This window comes from Haemaphysalis longicornis, unplaced genomic scaffold (assembly GCF_048455015.1).
Source record: "Haemaphysalis longicornis isolate Haplotype H1 unplaced genomic scaffold, Haemaphysalis longicornis Haplotype H1 scaffold_3, whole genome shotgun sequence".
Lineage (NCBI taxonomy): Eukaryota > Metazoa > Arthropoda > Arachnida > Ixodida > Ixodidae > Haemaphysalis > Haemaphysalis longicornis.
Window position 1 is genome coordinate 93,013,964 of NW_027526335.1, and position 18,697 is coordinate 93,032,660.

Genomic DNA, 18,697 nt, shown 5'->3' on the forward strand with positions numbered 1-18,697 from the left:
TTGCTCACACTGCCAAGGGCGTAAGTTTTAGCTGATATTTTTTGGAAGCCATTTGTGCGCACTTGCATAGCTTAGTCCCCGCCATCTCTTTTATCCCCTGAACCCCATTCCCCCAGTGCAGAGTAGCAAACCGGGCTCTACACCTGGTTAAACTCCCGACCTTTGCGTGGTTTCTTTCTCCTACCCCTCCTTTGCTCCTATGTTGCCACAAGTTATCAGCGACAAAAAAAAAACGGTCTACTGCAAGCTGTGTATAGTGCCCACTAAGTATGGAATCGGTAGTCGGTTTTGCTGCTCCAACCACGGGGTATTATGTGAAAGTTGCCTATATTCTACTTATAAAATGTTGCCCGATACCTAATGGCGGGTATAGGCTATTAAATGGCCCATTGAGCAAAAGAAAAAAAGAAAGAAATCTGTCTTCCAGATAGGCGTTGGCGTCCGCGCCGGCGTTGGAAGCAGTGAACCCGCTACTATAGCTCAGGTGTCTGAGGAGCGTTCCATAGCGCGAAACGTTCCATAGCGGGAACAGCGAAAGGTGGCTGTTTCCGCCAAGTACACCGCAGATGAAACCCAAGGGCGCGGAGAACACATCCAAGCGAGAGAACCGACTTGGAGCAAAATTCCTCCTTGACGTCAGCTCTACAAGGCAGCACGAGTGAGCAGCAGCGCAACGCGTAGGGCACCGATCGAAGCCATTCGAAAGCGTAAAGGTGAAAGCGCATGGGGCAGCAAAGTTTCTCAAGCGACAACAGGACGATAGATAGAAAGAGAGAGAGAGATAAAACTTTATTTAACCAAGGGTTAGCGCAGCTTTGTGGTCGACTGTGGCTGCCCGAGCCGTGAGCGAATTCTGGATATCCAGGTTTGAGCAACCCAGCGCTGCTTTCCGCTGGCACAGGGAGGGGATGAGAGGAAGGGGTCAGATTTGCAGGCCCACATATTATGATGTAATGTGGCCCGTTCTCCACAGTGCCGGCATAGTGTTGTAGGGTACAACGAGGGGGGAATGTGATGAAGCATGGCTAAACAAAGGAGGGATTCAGTTTGAAGCTTACGCCAAAGGCGTTCCTCTTCCACTGATAGGGATGGGTGGGCAGGAGGGTATTTGCGGCGGGAGAGGCGGCAATGTTCAATGATGTCTCTGTACGTGGGTAGACTATCACGGGCTGATCTGTCCCCATGGGAGGCAGTGCCGGCACCACAGGCCCGGGAGACGAAAGCTTGGGCTGCGGTGTGTGCCACTTCATTTCCTCATGGTGGTTTTTGATTAAAAACCACCAGGAGGAAATGAAAAAAAAAACTGCCCACATTGGAGGAAGTAGGCAGTTTTTGATTAAAAATTTGGTGGGCCTAAGGCGAGATTTGGCCTCTAGCATAGTTTAGAACGACCATTTTCGAACCAGAGAATGTGAATCGGGGTGTTGGCCTATGTGTGAGTGCAAGTGCTATCACCGCCTCTTCCGCCACTTGAGGGGGGCGGGTTCGAATGGTGAGCGCCGTGAGTGGGGTAGAATCGGGTGAGTGAATTACTGCCGAGGCAAAAGCGTCCACGTGACGATAGTCTGCTTCATCAAATACAGCGTGCCTGGATCAATGGGGTACTTTGCTGTCAATGCACGGGCTCGTTGCGCCCTTCTTTGGGAATGATATTAGGGGTGCATGTTTCGAGGAAGGGGCGGAATAATGATGTTCTCTCTCGTCACGGTTTCGATAAGTAGTTTCGTCTCGGGCTCTTGTAGGTAGCCGATGCGTAGTCGGTCAAGGAGGGCTCTGCCGGCTGCACTGCGCCTCAGGCGGCCAAGTTGCCCCGTGCGATGTTCTTCGATAAGCTCTCTGGCCGTATTATGTACGCCTGCGCTCTCCAGTCTGGCAGTGGAAGCTACTGGGGGCATTTGTAGGGCTACTCGATAAGCCTTCCGGATTAGGTCATCCACTTTTCGAGTTTCCGTTTCCGTAAGGCTAAGAACAGGACGAAGCTCTTGAGACAACGCGAGGCAAACGCAAAGCTTCGCAAGCGTTCAATTGGAAACAATGTTTTCGCATTCAAGACCATAGGAAGTCGTTAGGTGTCCTCGGAATTTTTGACAGCGAAGCTGTTTAGCAACGTATTTTTTCGTGTCTGCAGCTAAAAATACCAAGGAACTGCCGAGCGCGCGCACGTGAGCGCGTGCCTCGCGATGACCGCCCACCGTCCCCGGCGCACGTTTGTCACGCTAAGCATATCCACTTAGGGATTGGATTGGATTGGAAAAACATTTATAGTGGAGATTATCCAAGATTGCGGCGACCGCCAGGCAGTTTAAAAAATCAAGAAAATGCCGAGCGCTCGTGTGAGCGTGCCTCGCGACGACCGCCCACCGTCCCCTGAGCACGTTTGTCAAAACAAGCATACCTACTTGGGGAGATTGGCCCAGATTGCTGCGACCGCCCGGCAGTTAAAAAACTAAGAAAATGCCCAGCGCTCGTCTGTTCGTGCCTCGCGGCGACCACCCAGCGTCCCTGGCGCACGTTTGTCAAGCCAAGCATACCCACTTAGGGAGATTGGCCACTCGACATTTTCTTGGTTTTTTTTAACTGCCGGGCGGTCGCCGCAATCTTGGCGACCACCCGGCAGTTTAAAAAAAAAATGCCGAGTGCTCATGTGTGCGTGCCTCGAGGCAGTCCCCAGTAAACATTTGTCAAGCTGCGCATACCCGCTCAGAGAGATTGGCCATGACTGACAAAGAAAAACTCCAGCGTTCGCCGTCATCGTGGCAACCCTTGCTCGGAACGAGAAAGACACGCCATAGCGGATGCCCCTCCGAGGAAATGTTTAATCATTGTCACTTAGAAAAAATGAAGGAAGCCCACACTTATAGCAACAATAATGGAGTAAAGGTCGTTACGGCAGGGAAGAACAAGAAAATCGGCTGCAATCGTGGGCTTAAACCGTCGCTGTGGTCGTGATGGTTGCGTACAGCTTCGCTACCTCCAATTCTTACGCGTTAGTGTGGATTTCCTTCATTTTTTTTTTAGTTTGAAAGGGCCTTGTTCTTGCCGTCCATCGTGGCGTATTTGTAGACTAGGCAGTTAATCTGTTGGCGCGACAAAAAAAAAAGCGTCTTCAGCAATTGCTTTTAGCCTACAGGAAGGTAATACCTTTCGCTTTGTAGTGCAGTGCGAAACCTTCATGCGTTTCTTTCAGGTATGCGACTGACGCTGAACATCGAACGCAGCGAGTACCTGGACATTATCTCCCCTGAGTTCGGCGCAAGGATTCTCATCCACCCGCTGGGTACGCTTCCCAGCCTTGAGCGTGGCGGCATAACACTTTCGCCCGGAAGCAAGAACTACATTAGCATCAGAATGGTACTTACATTCATTTTTCCACCTCGCCCTCTCGCACGTGTTACACATTACGCACCCGTTTCTTTGTCTCAAAGCACGTGGTCAGTCACACTTTCCATTCTTTCCGTTCATCGCTGTTGCGTAGCGCAAAATCGAGAGGCTTCCCGAGCCGTACCGTGGATGCAGCAAGAGCTTCAACGACACAAAAATCACGCCTTACCTTCGTGAAGTGGGCCTCGACGACCTGCTGCAACGCTCCATGTACACGTTCGACGTAAGCACAAGTGGTGTGTCTCAGCTCTTTTTGCGGCTCCCTCGTTTTAGTAACCAAACGTTGACGTGAGCACTTGTTGTGATTATGAAGCAGTAGTAATAAGCATTTATTGTCATAAGGTGGGAGTACAGCGGTTCTAGGAGCGATTCTTCCAAGGCTCTGATCGCGAGGGCTTGGTTTCCCCGGGGATGATTTGATCAGTGCGGTCTCCCATCGCTCAAGGGTGGAGTTCGGTGGAGGGTGGGGATTGTGTGCACAAGGGAAGACTAGACGGTAGGTGGTGAGGGGGATGTTGCAGTGCTGGCATAAGGGGTCGTAGAGGTATGGAGATACGTGGGTGAGGATGGTGTGGTTGTATTTTGGAGCCTGCACCGGACGTGTGCCTGCTAGGAAAAAAAGACGGGAAGTGTGCAACGCATTGCCCTCGGGTGGCAGCCCTGCGTAGAACAGGGAAGGGGTCGATAGTGTTTGGTGTAGAAGAAAAGTGCTACTCACTCAGCTGCTCACGAGGGTACTGGGGTTTTAAACAGGTGAAGTAAGGTGGGGAATGGAATAGTATTGGTGGGTTTATTCAAGACGGGAGGCCGAAATTCGCTATTTGGGAAAAGGGGAGCGAGGGCCCGGGGAGACAGTTCATGTACTTTGAGGTACTTTGAGTGTTCACTTGTGCACTCCTGGGTGGGTACCTGCACCACACCCATGCATTTAAAAGAGCTGATGAATACACTCTAGTTGCCATTCAGTAACTACCCAATGCGCACAACGCACTGTTATTGAAACACCCCAGCAACTATCGTGCAGCCGTAAACGGATTAATTGCGTCTTGGCCAGCGATCCTCGCAGCAGTCCCATGCATGCCTGTATGCCCGGTCACTGTGGCAAAGATCGGTGTTGCATTCGTCTTGCCCTTGAGCGACAACGTTCCCCTCTTGCCCTTGCTTCTTGGCCCTTGCAGTTCTGTCAGACCTTGTGTCGTGAAGCCGCGCTGCTCCGAACCTGCGGTTGCCTGGATGAGCTGTCAAGTTTCGGACGTGATTCCTGTGACCCCTGCAACGTTAGCCAAGGTGTGCCGGCTTGCTTGCCGCTTCCTTATCCTTTTACGTAACAAAAATTTCTGGTCTTAGAGCTGATAACACTTGTTTCGCCGTAGTGGATACAAGGGCAGACGAAAACAAGCACACAGACCAAGGGTTGCTCCTGCGCCCAGCGCTATATTGCAGCTTTCTTGACAGCCTTGACTATGGGTGCATTCCAATTTCCCCTTTCAACGGCTTTGTTGCCGTCTTCGCGGACAGTCCGTCATGTTAAACCCCGTTCCAATTCAGACAAAGCGGGCAACAAAGTCTGCTTCGCGGAGGCAGCATCGATGCCAGCAACGATGCAGGCTACCTTCCTGTCTAAACTAAAAGTGACGCCAGCTCTGTCTTTTTGAGTAATAACATTGTGACAAACTAACTTGTTCTTCTATATTAATATTTCGTGTGATTTACTAGTGCTGAACACGCTTTTGATGACTTTTTAAACCACGTAGGGTTTATATACTAATAACGCTCATATTTTTTACGAAACCTGCGGCTTGCGTTTGTCATGTCTGCTACAAAGTTTGCGTCTACGTTGGTGACCGCTGCGCTGTTCCAATTCTTGCTAATTTAGCCGTCTAATTAAATTTCTTCATAGCTGTCTGCCAAGCTGTCCGCGAATTGGAACGTAGCCTCTACTTCATTAAAGAAGCCGTTGATCAAGACCTTTGCGGGATTAGTGTCATTTATGGGTGTGCGTTTGCGTACGTGCGTGCGTGCGTGCGTGCATGCGTGCGTGAGGATAGGTGGGGTGTCGGGATGTTACGCACGCACGTACAAATTTCTAAAATAATTCCCCCTGACAACCAGTGCATTGCCAGCATTTCAGATGCTGACCATGGGCGCTCACATGAAAGGTCTCAACGTGAGCAAATAGTACCAGGAGTATCGGGAGTACGGCGAAGAGTATACAGTGTCTTAAAAAATGAAAAATAATTAAATAAAAACCAGAATAATTGTAAGCAATCAACACTGTGAGTCATTGGCCTGTCCACCAACCCTAACTCGGGTTGTGTAGAGCTTCCACCACAAATCCAGGGAGGAGCAACCGCCCCCTTGTTCTACCCCGCTAGTTCTCACGATGCTCGCGCGAGCTTTGTAGCTGGCATGACTTGTTTTTGGGACATGCAACCAAGTTTATTGGGAAGTATACTTACGCACCAAAAGATATGCTTAAAGAGAGGCTCCTTGTTTTTCTGTAATGTTCGCTTATGCAGTGTATATTCGTGTTTGCGTGCTAACGTGTTTCTAAATGTTGGTTACGCCTGTTTTGCGAGTTCATATTTCTGTGTAGTCACGAACGTTTTAACATTTCGAAAGAATCTTTTCCCACGGCTTCATTGGGTTGATTGGCCGACGCACTGCGTAAGCAAACGGTTCTCCGGCCGACCAACAATCACTCTGCAGATTTGCGGCAGCGTAGCAACTTTGTCTAGCACTTCACGGCAGCTCATTTAATGTTGGTTTTGTTTGTGAGGCGCCGAATACACTGTCTCTTCAGGGGTCGACGTGGGAAGGCACTGCGAAGACATTTTAAGACATGAGCCCTGAGTTCGCATTGCGTAGCACGACATTTTGTGTCCCATGTACCGTCGCGAGATTAACATAGCGCTATACTCGGTTACAACTCAAGAACGGCACCACCTCATGCAGTGTACCACTCCGCCAAAGCGCCGGACCCGTGACGTCAGTGCGCGCACGTTTTGAAAGGGGTTTGCTATGAATGCGTGATATCGTCTGCCTTGTCTCACGCAGTTTGTTTGTCGTCACTGGAGTCGTTTATAAGCATATTAAGACCAAAAAATCACGGGAACGGCTCACGCCATGTTCAAAATATTCCCAGTAACGCCCTACTTGCGCCGCGCGGAGAAACATCCGGCTACGGTGATAAGGCACAGCGGCAACTCCGGTGCCGTTCTTAAGTTGTCACCGAGTATAGTTTCAGGCTTTTGGTGCATTAACAGTGAGGCTGCCACGCATTCTGCCATCGCAAAAAGACTGCAAGACTCTTGTCTTATACAATCGAAAGCGACAGGCACAGTGAATAAGATCTTTGATCTTTCTTTTGTTCTTTCTATAGTGTCTAGTACGTCTGTACATTACCTCTGAGAACATGCATGCGTGCGCTGTGTCTTAGGTGGAGTATTTTTACGGCGAAAGCTGTAAACGCGATAAGTCATTGGTTTCCCTATCGGGATTCCATGAAACTTCCCACTCGACACCGTGCCGTCTTTACTGGCCGTGCTTGCACGAGTCTTGTAACGATTCTTTGTACGGTCGCAACAAGCCTGCGCCAACTGGGAAGAGTTCGAATAGTTTTGCAAAAGCGACCCAACAGCCGACACCATGCTGTAATTACCGCAACACTTTGCCGTAAATCTCTGCAGGAATTTCGCGTGCGTCACAGACACGCAGAAAATATCGCGGTATTTTCCAGACCCCGTCATGGAGGTCGCAGCTCAGCCGTTGTGATGTTTTTATGTCGTTTCAGTTTGCACAGCCGGCATCGGACGGGATACAGGCAGTTATGTTTTTTTTTTCCGAATGCGCGCGCGTTCGCCAATTGATTAAGGGCATGAAACTATGAAGGGTTGTTGCTTTTACTTTATCGCTGGCACAAGAGGGGAATTGCAGGTATATGAACGTAAATTTTCATTTTGGTTTCGCGACTCCAAAACAACTCTACGTCACAGCTGGCACTTTTGATCTCAAAAGCTTGGCGAGGTTGAACGTTCATCATCATTTTCCTCAACAGCTTGTATGTGTTGTTCCAAGTTCCTGGAAGGGCGACGCATTGTAAGCTGCGTCATGAACAACGCGGTCTGCTCAAAAGTTGGCAGGAAAAAACAAAACGCCCAACGGGCATCAGATAACTAGCTTTCTGGGCCGACGTGCGGCGAACAAATACTCCCGATGCCTGATGCATTGTTAAGGCCAATCAAGGCCCTCAGACAGGTTTCGCTTGGGACTACATGGTCGCATCAAATATTTTCCTCCACATAGAAACACTCGTAAAAAATCCCCCCACACCTGTGGTATCCACTGTGGTATCCACAGCGAGTTAAATGATTGATTATAAGGTTCGCACCGACGCAACGCAGGCGATGAGGCGCGCCGTAGTGGAGGGCTCCGGATTAATTTTGACCACCTGGGGATCTTTAACGTGCGCCGAAATCTCTTACACACGGGCGTTTTTGCTTTTCGCCTCCATTAGAAAAGCGACCGCCGCGGCCGAGAATCGAACCTGTGACCTGCGTGCTCAGCGCGCAACGAGCCACTGAGCCACCCGCGTGACCCGCCGCGGGTTTGGCGCGAGTTTTCCTTACGGCACCTTTTGTTAGTTGTGTAATAAACGGCCACCGGATGGTGCCACGTGTACTGCAGCGCGCATGCCTGCTCAAGAGACCCCGTGACTCACCGCAGAGTGCGCGCACCGTCCTGCGCTTCTGTGGCTTTTGTTTTTCCGTTTGTACGGGCGTATTGTCTTACTCCCGCCCGCCGAGCGCTCGCGCGTATTACGTTTCAATAAAGAAGATGGCAGCTTGACGGCCGCTCGTCGTTTCTTTCGGCTCCTCGCGAAGCTGCCGCATTCTGTGCTCTTCGCATTGTGGTCATGCTGCACACACCACAAAAACTAACAGGTTATGGGCCCAGGACGGTGCATCGACCATCCTTGGCGAAGGACTGCAACGGACTGCTTTGTGATGAGCTGCGAAAGTTTCGACCATGAAGAAGCGTGAACAGTCAAGCCACACCCATTTCTCTGCTACACGTGCTACAGTCCACGGAAGAAGTTCCAGCGACAAGCGTGTGGGGTGGTGAAAGTGTCGGGACGAAGGGACTGACGAACGGTGTGTGCCTAATCACGAAGAGTGTGAAACAGGGCGTGTGGTTTTCGTTAGAAGGACGAAACGTCATACGACACCTGCTTCACTGCTGACGCCACTCGAGCTGGTGCTTACACAAGGCAGCGGTCACAGTAAGTGGCGGAACGACGCGGCTGCGGAGAAACGAAACTGTCGGGAAGAAGGGACTGACATTGCGTTGTGCTCTGCAGTTGTGGCGTGAAAAAGAAGAGTATTAGAAGTAGAGGTTGTGCGTTTGCCGAACTAGGGGAAGACCATTTCTGTTTGACATTCAGTTCAACATCGAAATGGCAGCATCAGACGAGTTCAGGCTACCAAAGTTGGCGGCGGACAACTACCATACCTGGTCTATAAGGGCAAGAGCCGCTCTCGTGCAGAAGGGATGCTGGGACGCCATCGAACCCGGTTATTCTGAGGAAATGACGGATAAAGAGAAGAAGGTAGACAACAAAGCATTGACCTTTCTATTCCTCGTCGTTGAGGACAATTACCTAGATGACATTGGCGAAAGTAAAACTGCGAAAGAAGCGTGGACGACGCTTGAGGAGATGCACTCGAAGTTTGGTCTTCTGCATATACTCCAGCTAATGCGTGATTTCTTCAACGTAAGGATGAAGAAAGAAGAATCAATGCAGAGCTACCTGGGAAGACTCATGGCGCTGCACAGGAAACTGTCAAGTGCAGGACATGCATTCACCGACAGAGAAGTCGCCTTGGTGATGCTTATGGGGCTTCCAGCGTCGTACGAACCGCTCATTCTCAATTTAGAGCAGGACGAAGAGCAACTGAGCACGAAGGTAGTGAAGACGAGGCTGCTCATTGAAGAAAAAAGAAAGCTGCGTCGCAATGAAGAGAGCGTCGACAACGACGACAGTCAGACTAGGGCGCTGGTCAGCAAAGGTTGTTCCACGTCCGACAGCAAGCAGCAAAACGACAAGATGAGCTATCAGCCTGCTCATAAGAAAGACGACAAGATTCGCCAACGGACGTCAGGTGTCCTAAAGAAGAAGGTGCGATGCTTTGCTTGTGGCAAGATCGGTCATATAGCGAGGGACTGCGACCAGTTTCCGGATGAAGAGAAGGACCAGCAAAAGAAGAGAAGTCTTCCACACGCAAAAATAGCAACGCATATGGCCTTATGTGCGAAGGACGAGACAGCGTCACACCCTGGTGTATGGCACCTTGACAGCGGTGCTACTGATCACATGACGTCCCAAAGGTCAAAGGTCACTGACTTCATGCCATGCGAATCAGCAGTGGAGACCGCAAATAGAGAGTCCATCAAAGTCGAAGGGAAAGGAAGAGTCGAGATTCAGCTGTCTGAGCAGTGCGGTGGGACAAACATCACGCTCGATGATGTCCTGTATGTGCCTGCTTTGAACGGGAACCTCCTATCGGTTGGAAGGATTGAGGAGCGAGGGTTGCAAGTTACGTTCGCTGCCGGCAAAGCCTTCGTTTCCAAAGACAACGGAGAAGTAGTCCTTACTGCAACGAAGCAAGGGAGACTGTACACCGTGAAAGAAGCAAAGGTGTCGTCGAGGCTCGCCAAAGCAAAGGACACATCTCTTTGGCATCGGCGGCTGGGCCATTTGCATCAGGATGCTGTTCGTAGCCTCTGCGGAACCAGCAAAGATCACATGGAGGATCATTGCGACGTTTGTCGTCTAGGAAAGCTGAGAAGAAAAAGCTTCCCGAGGGGAGAAGCAACTCGGGCAAAAGCGCCATTGGAGCTGATTCATTCAGATGTCGTCGGTAAAATCGTGCCGACATCCAAGGGCGGCTGAAGTTATTTCGTAGCCTTCACTGACGACTACTCACGGTACACCGTTGTGTATCCTATGAAGGCGAAAAGCGAAGTGCTTCAGAGGTTCAAAGAGTACAGATGCATGGCGGAAAACTTTCACGACAGAAAAGTGAAGGTTTTACGTAGTGACAACGGGGGAGAGTACACCAGCACTGACTTCAAGGAGTACTTGACTGAGCATGGCATCAAGCACCAACTAACCATCCCTGGCACACCTGAGCAGAATGGAGTTGCTGAAAGGATGAACCAGACACTGCTAGACATGACAAGGTGCCTCCTCATTGAGTCAGGTGTCCCCAAGGAGCTTTGGGCTGACGCCATTGTCACTGCAAGCCGTATAAGAAACAAATGTCCATCCAAAGCGATTGAAGGAAAGTCGCCGGAAGCTTTGTGGACAGGGGGAGAAGTGAAGCTGGACGGCCTCAGGGTGTTTGGATGCAGAGCATGGAGCGTGCGAGGCAGGCTGCGGAAGAAGGGCAAATTGGATCCGAAAGCAGAGGAGTGCGTACTGGTTGGCTACCCAGAAGGGGTGAAAGGCTACAAGCTGTGGAATTTCGAAGAAGACCACTTCTTCGTTAGCAGGGACGTCTCTTTTGATGAGGATTGCTTCCCATGCAAGCATGTACAAGCTGTGACCACCGGCCCTAAGGATTGCGACAGCACTGTTGAACCAGTAATGTTTCAAGTTGAAGCAAGCTCAGATGACCCACAGGACGCTGATAGTGCTGACCATAGCGATAGCGATGACCGAAACGACCGTGCAGCCGTTTCATCAGGCGAAAACGAGCAAGCTACGCAACAGCCGTCCAACTCCACAGGTGACAGTACTCTGGCACCGAGACGCTCTGAGAGACTTGCAAACAAAGAATTACGTTCAAGAGAATGCCCCGGGTGCTGTGTAGCCAGGCACAGCTTGAAAGACCCAGAGACGCTTCAGGAAGCTTTGGCTGCTCCAGACAAGGAAGAGTGGAAAGCAGCCATGAAGAGCGAACTGGACAGCCTGAAGGCATCAGAAACATGGGAGCTTGTGCCACGACCAAAGGGAAGACAAGTCCTGAAATGCAAGTGGGTATTCCGTAAGAAGTATGACGCCAATGGTGACTTGGAGCGGTACAAGGCACGCTTGGTAGCATGTGGATACTCGCAAGTGGAGGGAATTGATTTCAAAGAAACCTTCTCTCCTGTAGTGAAGCTCAAGTCCATCAGAACGCTGCTGGCGATAGCCGTCGAAAGGGAGTGGAAAATCCACCAGGTTGACATCACCGCAGCATATCTGAACGGAACATTGAAAGAGGCCGTCTACATGGAACAGCCACAATCTTCAAGAGCCCGTGAAGATGGCAAGGTCTGCCTTTTGAAGAAGAGTTTATATGGGCTAAGACAGTCAGGGAGAGAGTGGAATCTCACTTTGGACAGTCTCCTGAAGTCGGAAGGGATGACAAGATCCAAAGCCGATCCCTGTGTTTATGTCAGCCAAGGAAAGGAGCTCATCGTGGGAGTCTACGTTGATGACCTCCTCATCATCGCAAAAGACGAGACAGAAATCGCTGATTTCAAAAGCCGGTTGGGTCGAGAATTTGACGCCAAGGATCTGGGAGAGGCTAGTCACATACTTTCCATGCGACTGAAGAAAGAAGGAAGTGGGAAGTTGTCTCTTGATCAGACGGCTTATGCAGAGGATATTTTGGAGACGTTTGGCATGACAGATGCAAGACCAGCGTCATCTCCATTAGATCCGGGGAGCAAATACGAAAAGGGAGACAGCAGGAACCCGCCGAGAGAAGACCTAAAGTTTAGGTATAGGCAAGCAGTCGGTGCACTGCTTTACCTTGCTGGAGGCACAAGGCCGGACATCGCTTTTGCCACTGCATACATGAGCCAGTTCAGCGAGCACCCAACAGAAGAACACTGGAGTGGCATAAAGCACATTCTTCGCTACATAAAGGGGACGAAGAGTTATGCACTTGTTTTCAGGAAAGCTGGAAATTGCGTACAAGCCTTTTGTGACGCAGACTGGGCCAGCGACCGAACCGATCGGAAGTCATTCAGCGGATACGTGTTTACGTTGGCTGGTGCTGCTGTTTCCTGGAGCAGCAGAAAACAGCGATGCACTGCATTGTCAACTGTTGAAGCTGAATACGTGGCCATGTGCCAAGCCACAAAAGAAGCGCTCTGGCTTCAACAATTCTTGGAGGAACTTTCCGCAAGCGAATTCGCGCAAGAACCGCAAATTTTGAAGGTGGACAATCAGGGCGCTATTTCTCTCGCTAAAAACCAAGTGACTTCGGAGCGAAGCAAGCACATTGACCTCAAGTATTTCTTCCTGAGGGAAAAGATCGAAGAAGGAAGGCTGCAGCTACAATACGTTGAGTCGTCAACGAACAGCGCGGATCTTTTCACGAAGCCGGTAAATGGAAAGAAGACACATGCGTATTGTGAGTGCTTGGGAGTGAAAAGTGTGTGCTGTGCACTTCGTTCTCCGTAAATCGGTGGCAGTTCATTAAGGGGGAGTGTTAGTTGTGTAATAAACGGCCACCGGATGGTGCCACGTGTACTGCAGCGCGCATGCCTGCTCAAGAGACCCCGTGACTCACCGCAGAGTGCGCGCACCGTCCTGCGCTTTTGTGGCTTTTGTTTTTCCGTTTGTACGGGCGTATTGTCTTACTCCCGCCCGCCGCGCGCTCGCGCGTATTACGTTTCAATAAAGAAGATGGCAGCTTGACGGCCGCTCGTCGTTTCTTTCGGCTCCTCGCGAAGCTGCCGCATTCTGTGCTCTTCGCATTGTGGTCATGCTGCACACACCACAAAAACTAACACCTTTAAAGCACTGTTTCGATGCGATGATCCCGTACAGGTACGACCGGCCGAGATGGACGCGCCCACGAAATAACCGACCGAACCAATTAATGGCGGTGGATCGAACACATACGCATGATTATGATCATGAAAGTGAAGCGTGTGCCAGGAGTTACCTCTTCCTACCATTTACAATTCCCGGCAGGTACAGCATTGTACCTTTTGCGAGCGGTGTTGGAACCCTATATCCACATCTGGAGATCGGGGGTTTTCAAGGAGCGCGCCAGAGGTGTTGCGTGCGTGCGGTACTAAATGTCAGGCTGGGCCATAACCGATGGTTCCTGGCAGCTTCCCGAGTAGGAACCGTATGCAAAAACTTTGTGCGTCCCCGAATAGACCAAAAAGTAAGAAAGGCTGCCCGGGCCTCCGTCACTGCTGGGGATGAGGCCACTTCAGCCTGAAGCATCTACAGCGAGACCGGTCTTTATTGATAGTCTTAAGCCAAGCCAAATACGCCTCCGCCATGCGTTGAAACTGCGCGTGCCAAAGGAGTCATGCTTGCAGCATCGATAGCATTACGGGGAAGACAATTGCTCGGTAGGGCCCGCCAAACTTCTCCGACGGCGGAGCAGACGTTTGTGCGGCTTCCTGGCAAGTACACCGGAGCCACGGAGCTCGCTGATCTTGATGCCGAGATATATATATGAGCGCAGAACGAAAAGACGATCAACAAAGGATATAGCGTGCCCATTGACCTCTTGTGGGATGTGAAGCACCACAGGAGAGGTGCGTCCCCCCCAAGCACGTAGAATAGCAGTTTTCTCACGCACGGCGACAGAAGTGTCTGCCAGACTGCCACTGCTTTGCATGATGCGGCTGCATGCGTTGTCCACACCATCACGTCATCCACGTACATGACGGTATAGACATCTGAGATAATGGCAACATACGCCGGGTGATTGGAAAAAGAGCGGCAAAAATAAGCGACAAAATGAGTCAATGACAGCTATTTGCTGTATATATGCACAGGCTTAAAGTGGCTGTAACTGGCACCGTAGACCCAAATGGAAAAATAGCATTCGGTCGTAAATGGTTGTGTAAAACCACAATCCCTCTTTCTACGAAAAACGGGTAATTTGGGAATAGTAGATCGCCCAGTAATTGGTGGTGACATGCTTGAGGCCATTCTTGGTAACAAGGTTGGACCTGAACCCAATGGGCATGGGATGGTACCATTGAAATCTATCAAGTCACCTTGGAAGTGAGGTCGGCGTCTGCTTCGGACATTTGAATATGCAAGAGAAGCAACGCAGGGGTAAGCAGAGGCAAAGGTGGGGGTTGTGATCGGACCCAGTTCGATGCTAAATTTAGCCAAACTTGCGGGATTAGTGTTAACAAAGCGTACCGCGATCCGCTTTGCAGCTCGCTGCCGGACTCGCTACCTTCGAACGTACACATCGTCCGGCGGTGGCCAGCAGTGCAAGAAACTGTGTCTGCCAGAATGCGTGTAAGTACAATTCTACAGTCACTTTTCCCGGAACAAAACGTTCAGCGTTACAATGGCTAAACAAAAGCCAGAAAATCTTCACTACGATGCACATTTCATGTCGCCAGAAATGAATGAGACAACACTGCTCCGTTCATCGTTCAGCTAGGTAACAATTGCTCGTGGTGGAATTATGCTGTATTCGGGTGGTCGTTTTAGAGCGCTGGAGCACACCGGAAAGCGACTCTGTGTTCGGGTGGTCGAAATCGAGCGCTCTAAGTATGTTCGGTTGGTCGTGTCAGAGCACCGTCCTCCACTCCGAGCGCCTCCGACTGCTCTGACTCCGAAACGGGAGCGCCGCCGAAATCTGGAGGCGATCTGGTCACGTGACCCCGGGCCGCGGTGGCGTTCGCCGAGGCCTAGCCAGCGGTTTGTTGTGGGAGTATTTCGACGTTTTTGCTTCTCGTGCTATTACTGAAGACATCTCCGCATCCTGTCGAAACGGAGACGCCTATTGAGTGTAGGGGAACCGTCTCCGCTGCCTCTGCAGCTCGAACTCGACGCCGAGGAGGACAACAGCTCAGACGACGACGACTCGCACGTTTACGCGACAAAGTTCGCCTAACTTTTCGCCGCACCGCTTCCTGTGTTCAAAGTGCAGGAATACGTTCGAAACTTTGGCTTGGAGCTAACGCGTCCGATCTCGAGGCCGCAATTTGTTGAAACACCTAGGCTGCCTAGGCAGGCCTGGCTGCTTGCAGTTGCCGTGTTGGCCGCGTCGCGGCGCCACGGTCGCGTGCTGCTCGATGATTGGGTACGCGTTCAATTGGGGAGCTGTGACTCTTGCTCGGATTGGGGGTAGCGGCCTACTCCGACGCTCAAAGTGATGCTCAAAGTCAGGCATCTTCACTTAACAGCAGAAGAGAAAAACAGCTTAGACATGGCAAATGACAAGCTGATCACGAAAACATCGCTATCAGCACTTACATTATGAGGGACAAAACTCGATAAAGAAATGTAAGGAACTGCCCTAAAAAAGGCACCTCATTTTAAACAAACAAAAACAATAATGTAAAGCGTCCGACTGTGGTGGCAACAAGGAGTTCGTAGACAGGACAACACTGAATGACAGAAGGAAAGTAAGTGGAATTGTGGCGGCCTTCAACATCGTGAAGGCCACCATAATTCCATTTACTTTCTTCTGTAACCACCTAATGCATGGCAGAATTGCCAGATACATGCGCTAAAAATCACGAAAAGCGAGGATTTCACTGTTAGGTTGGTCGTTAGACGAGGAGACACAATCTCTTCAAGCTTACTTACAACTTGATTAGAAGGTATGTTTATAAAGATAGATCGTATGGATCCGTTTTTGATGGCGAGAAATTCCTGCATCTTCAGATTCCCTTTGACACTTTTGTAGTAAATTTTTAGCAAATCCGCAAAAATGGTTCACTGTTTATGGAAGGAAAAGTTAGTAGTTGGCGTAAAGGTAAATGTCAAGAAATAATGCGCACTATGACAAACGTACAAGCCTTGTGAAACCACCCTGCGGCATGTTAATCGACCAGTTTAGAGAAGCTCCCAAGATGGAGTAAGTTTTTGAAGCAAGGCCAGTACGAAATAGGACGCGTTTTGTCATGAACTGTGAAGCTTTGTGAAAAAGCTGTCGCATATTCCTTTATGGCGGTAAGGCTGCATTTGAGATGTAAACTTTTCTTTTGCACACCAAAAACTTTCCGCAGGTCCGCTTCCTCACAATGCACTCGAGTCATCCGTCGCATGTCGAACGGGGCAAATTTGACGAATAGTAGGACGTGGCATACGATTTTACAAACAAATAACATGTGATGTGGCATACTCAATGCAAATTGTTACGTCCAAATTCTTTCACTGATTATAATGACAACATAGACACCTGTTTCCTGTTTACAGCGGAGCTGTATTAGGCTTGGTTTCCATACATTTTATGTGAAGCTCATACGGCTAGGGTTACATGTGTTGTTTACGTTCTAGAACAAAATCTGCCGAGGCTCCGCGTGTATTTGAAGCGCAAAGCGTTCCATAGTGCGAGGCGTATGGAAAGCAAAGGTCACGGTGTGTCTGCTATTTGCACGCGGTGTTGCGACTGGGTGGGCCGACCCGAGCCGAGCTCCGTCACCTTCGACATACGTGTGAGAGCGGCCGGCTGCTGTTGCAGCCGTGAAGAAGTCCAGAAGCCGTAAACTAACGTAACTGTTTACTTCATAGCGAGAGGCGAGCCGAAGCCAAAGAACAATGCGCCGACGGGCGAGGTAACAGTACAGGACTCGAGCAGAGCGACAGCAATGATTCACTGCTCAAACAGGAATGGATATACAGCGCTTGGGCGGCTCATATTTATACCCAAAAGCGGTAACGGTCAAAACAGCGTTCCCTCTGGATTTGTGCGCACGCCACGAGCGTCACAGACACACACAACGCTCTTTCCAGAGTTCGTGAGCAGTCGGTAGCATCGGCGCAAGGTAAGTCCGAGAGAGGGAAGAGAGGAGGACTCCGCTGCGATCGCGGGGCCTCGGTGTCCTTGAAGCGCGCTGAGACATGGCTCGCCGGGCCGGCAACCGTCGAAGTTTGAAACGCGCCGAAAGCGAAGCGAGACGTGAAAACCTGAGGCTTTGTCGAGACGTGAAAACCTGAGTCACTGACACGGTGGGGCTTGTTTGGAAGGCGCACGTAGTGGCTTCGCCGCACAGCCTAGGAGTGCTGAAAGAAACCCCGACGGCGGGCCCAATCATAACAGCGGCAACCACCAAAGTCGCTTACCGTTCAAAGCATGATTTGTACCTCAGATTTATACACATCATCCCGCGGGTGCACATCTTGAGTAGACAAGTTTATAATAGGCGCCATTTGCAAGCTCAAAACACGACTTGGACCTCAAGCTTACACGTCTCATCATTTGGATATGCATTTTGTGTAATTGGTTAGCAACAGACACCGTTTTCAAGCTGCAATAAAGTCAAAATAAAGGTGTGCGCGTGTATGTGCGTGCCTTTATTAAGGATGACCGCAGTCAATGCTCGAGAGAAATCAAATTTGCTCATATTTTTTTACTAAATTACGTGTCACCTCCATTCCGGTGCTAAAAGCTTCGCCGGACATCCAGTTTCACTTAGTGTAATGGCTCATGATCTGTTTTCCTTTTTTGCTGTATACTTAGTTTTTTAATGGGAAACTAAATAGGCAGACTTCCAGTCTTACATTGTAGGATTTGTTTCAGTTTCGATTTTGGTCAGATATATTGCCTTCATCCTCCAGTGGACCTAGGCAGGCTGATTGTGATGATGATGATGATGATGATATTGCCTTGCGAAGCGACTGCAGTCGAAAGATTAATAAAAATGAAAGGGAGCACCAACATCACTTTCAACAGGAAGTATACTTGCACAGACAGCGACAGAATTTGGACATAATTAGCAAAATGGCGAGGTAGCCAAGCTTACAGCCGGCTTTAGCTGGCAGCAGCTGGCGGTGCGTTCGGCGTGTGGCCGGCAGTTTGGTCGTCTCGGTTGGTGTCGCGCTCTTTACGGCACGAGAAAATTGAAAGGAAACGGGCGGCAGAAATTTGCGGGCTACTTCGATTATTATTTCTAGACATACAAAGCTACGTTTGTATCTTACTAAGGCTTGACATTGGGCTAGTTGGGTACACATTATTCACACTAAAAACAGCGCAGGGACGAGGACGGAAGAAGGGACAAACTAGAGCGCTGACACCAACACGGATTTTGTATGATGAAGGCAGAAACACAAGGAGACAGGCCCATTGTACTAGAAATAGTTTGTCCTTTCTTCCGTCCTCGTCCCTGTGCTATTTTTAGTGTGAATAATGTGTACCCAACTAGCCCAACGTCAAGCCTTAGTAAGTTATATTTCTAGTACAATGGGCCTGTCTCCTTGTGTTTCTGCCTTCATCATACAAAATCCGTGTTGGTGTCAGCGCTCTAGTTTGTCCCTTCTTCCGTCCTCGTCCCTGCGCTGTTTTTAGTGTGACTACGTTTGTAGTCGAGAAAGCGTTTAAAG

General features: G+C 50.0%; 1 protein-coding gene across 1 annotated transcript in view; it reads left to right on the forward strand.

Annotated features, from left to right (window-relative positions):
• The window catches only part of LOC144174877 (acid-sensing ion channel 4-A-like), a 51,537-nt gene that overhangs the window by 2,655 nt on the left and 30,185 nt on the right, over window positions 1-18,697 (forward strand). Inside the window, exons 3-6 of the mRNA XM_077703832.1 lie at window positions 3,188-3,351; window positions 3,476-3,604; window positions 4,560-4,668; window positions 14,572-14,656. Coding sequence (XP_077559958.1) covers window positions 3,188-3,351; window positions 3,476-3,604; window positions 4,560-4,668; window positions 14,572-14,656 — 487 coding nt within the window. The remainder of the gene's footprint in view (window positions 1-3,187; window positions 3,352-3,475; window positions 3,605-4,559; window positions 4,669-14,571; window positions 14,657-18,697) is intronic.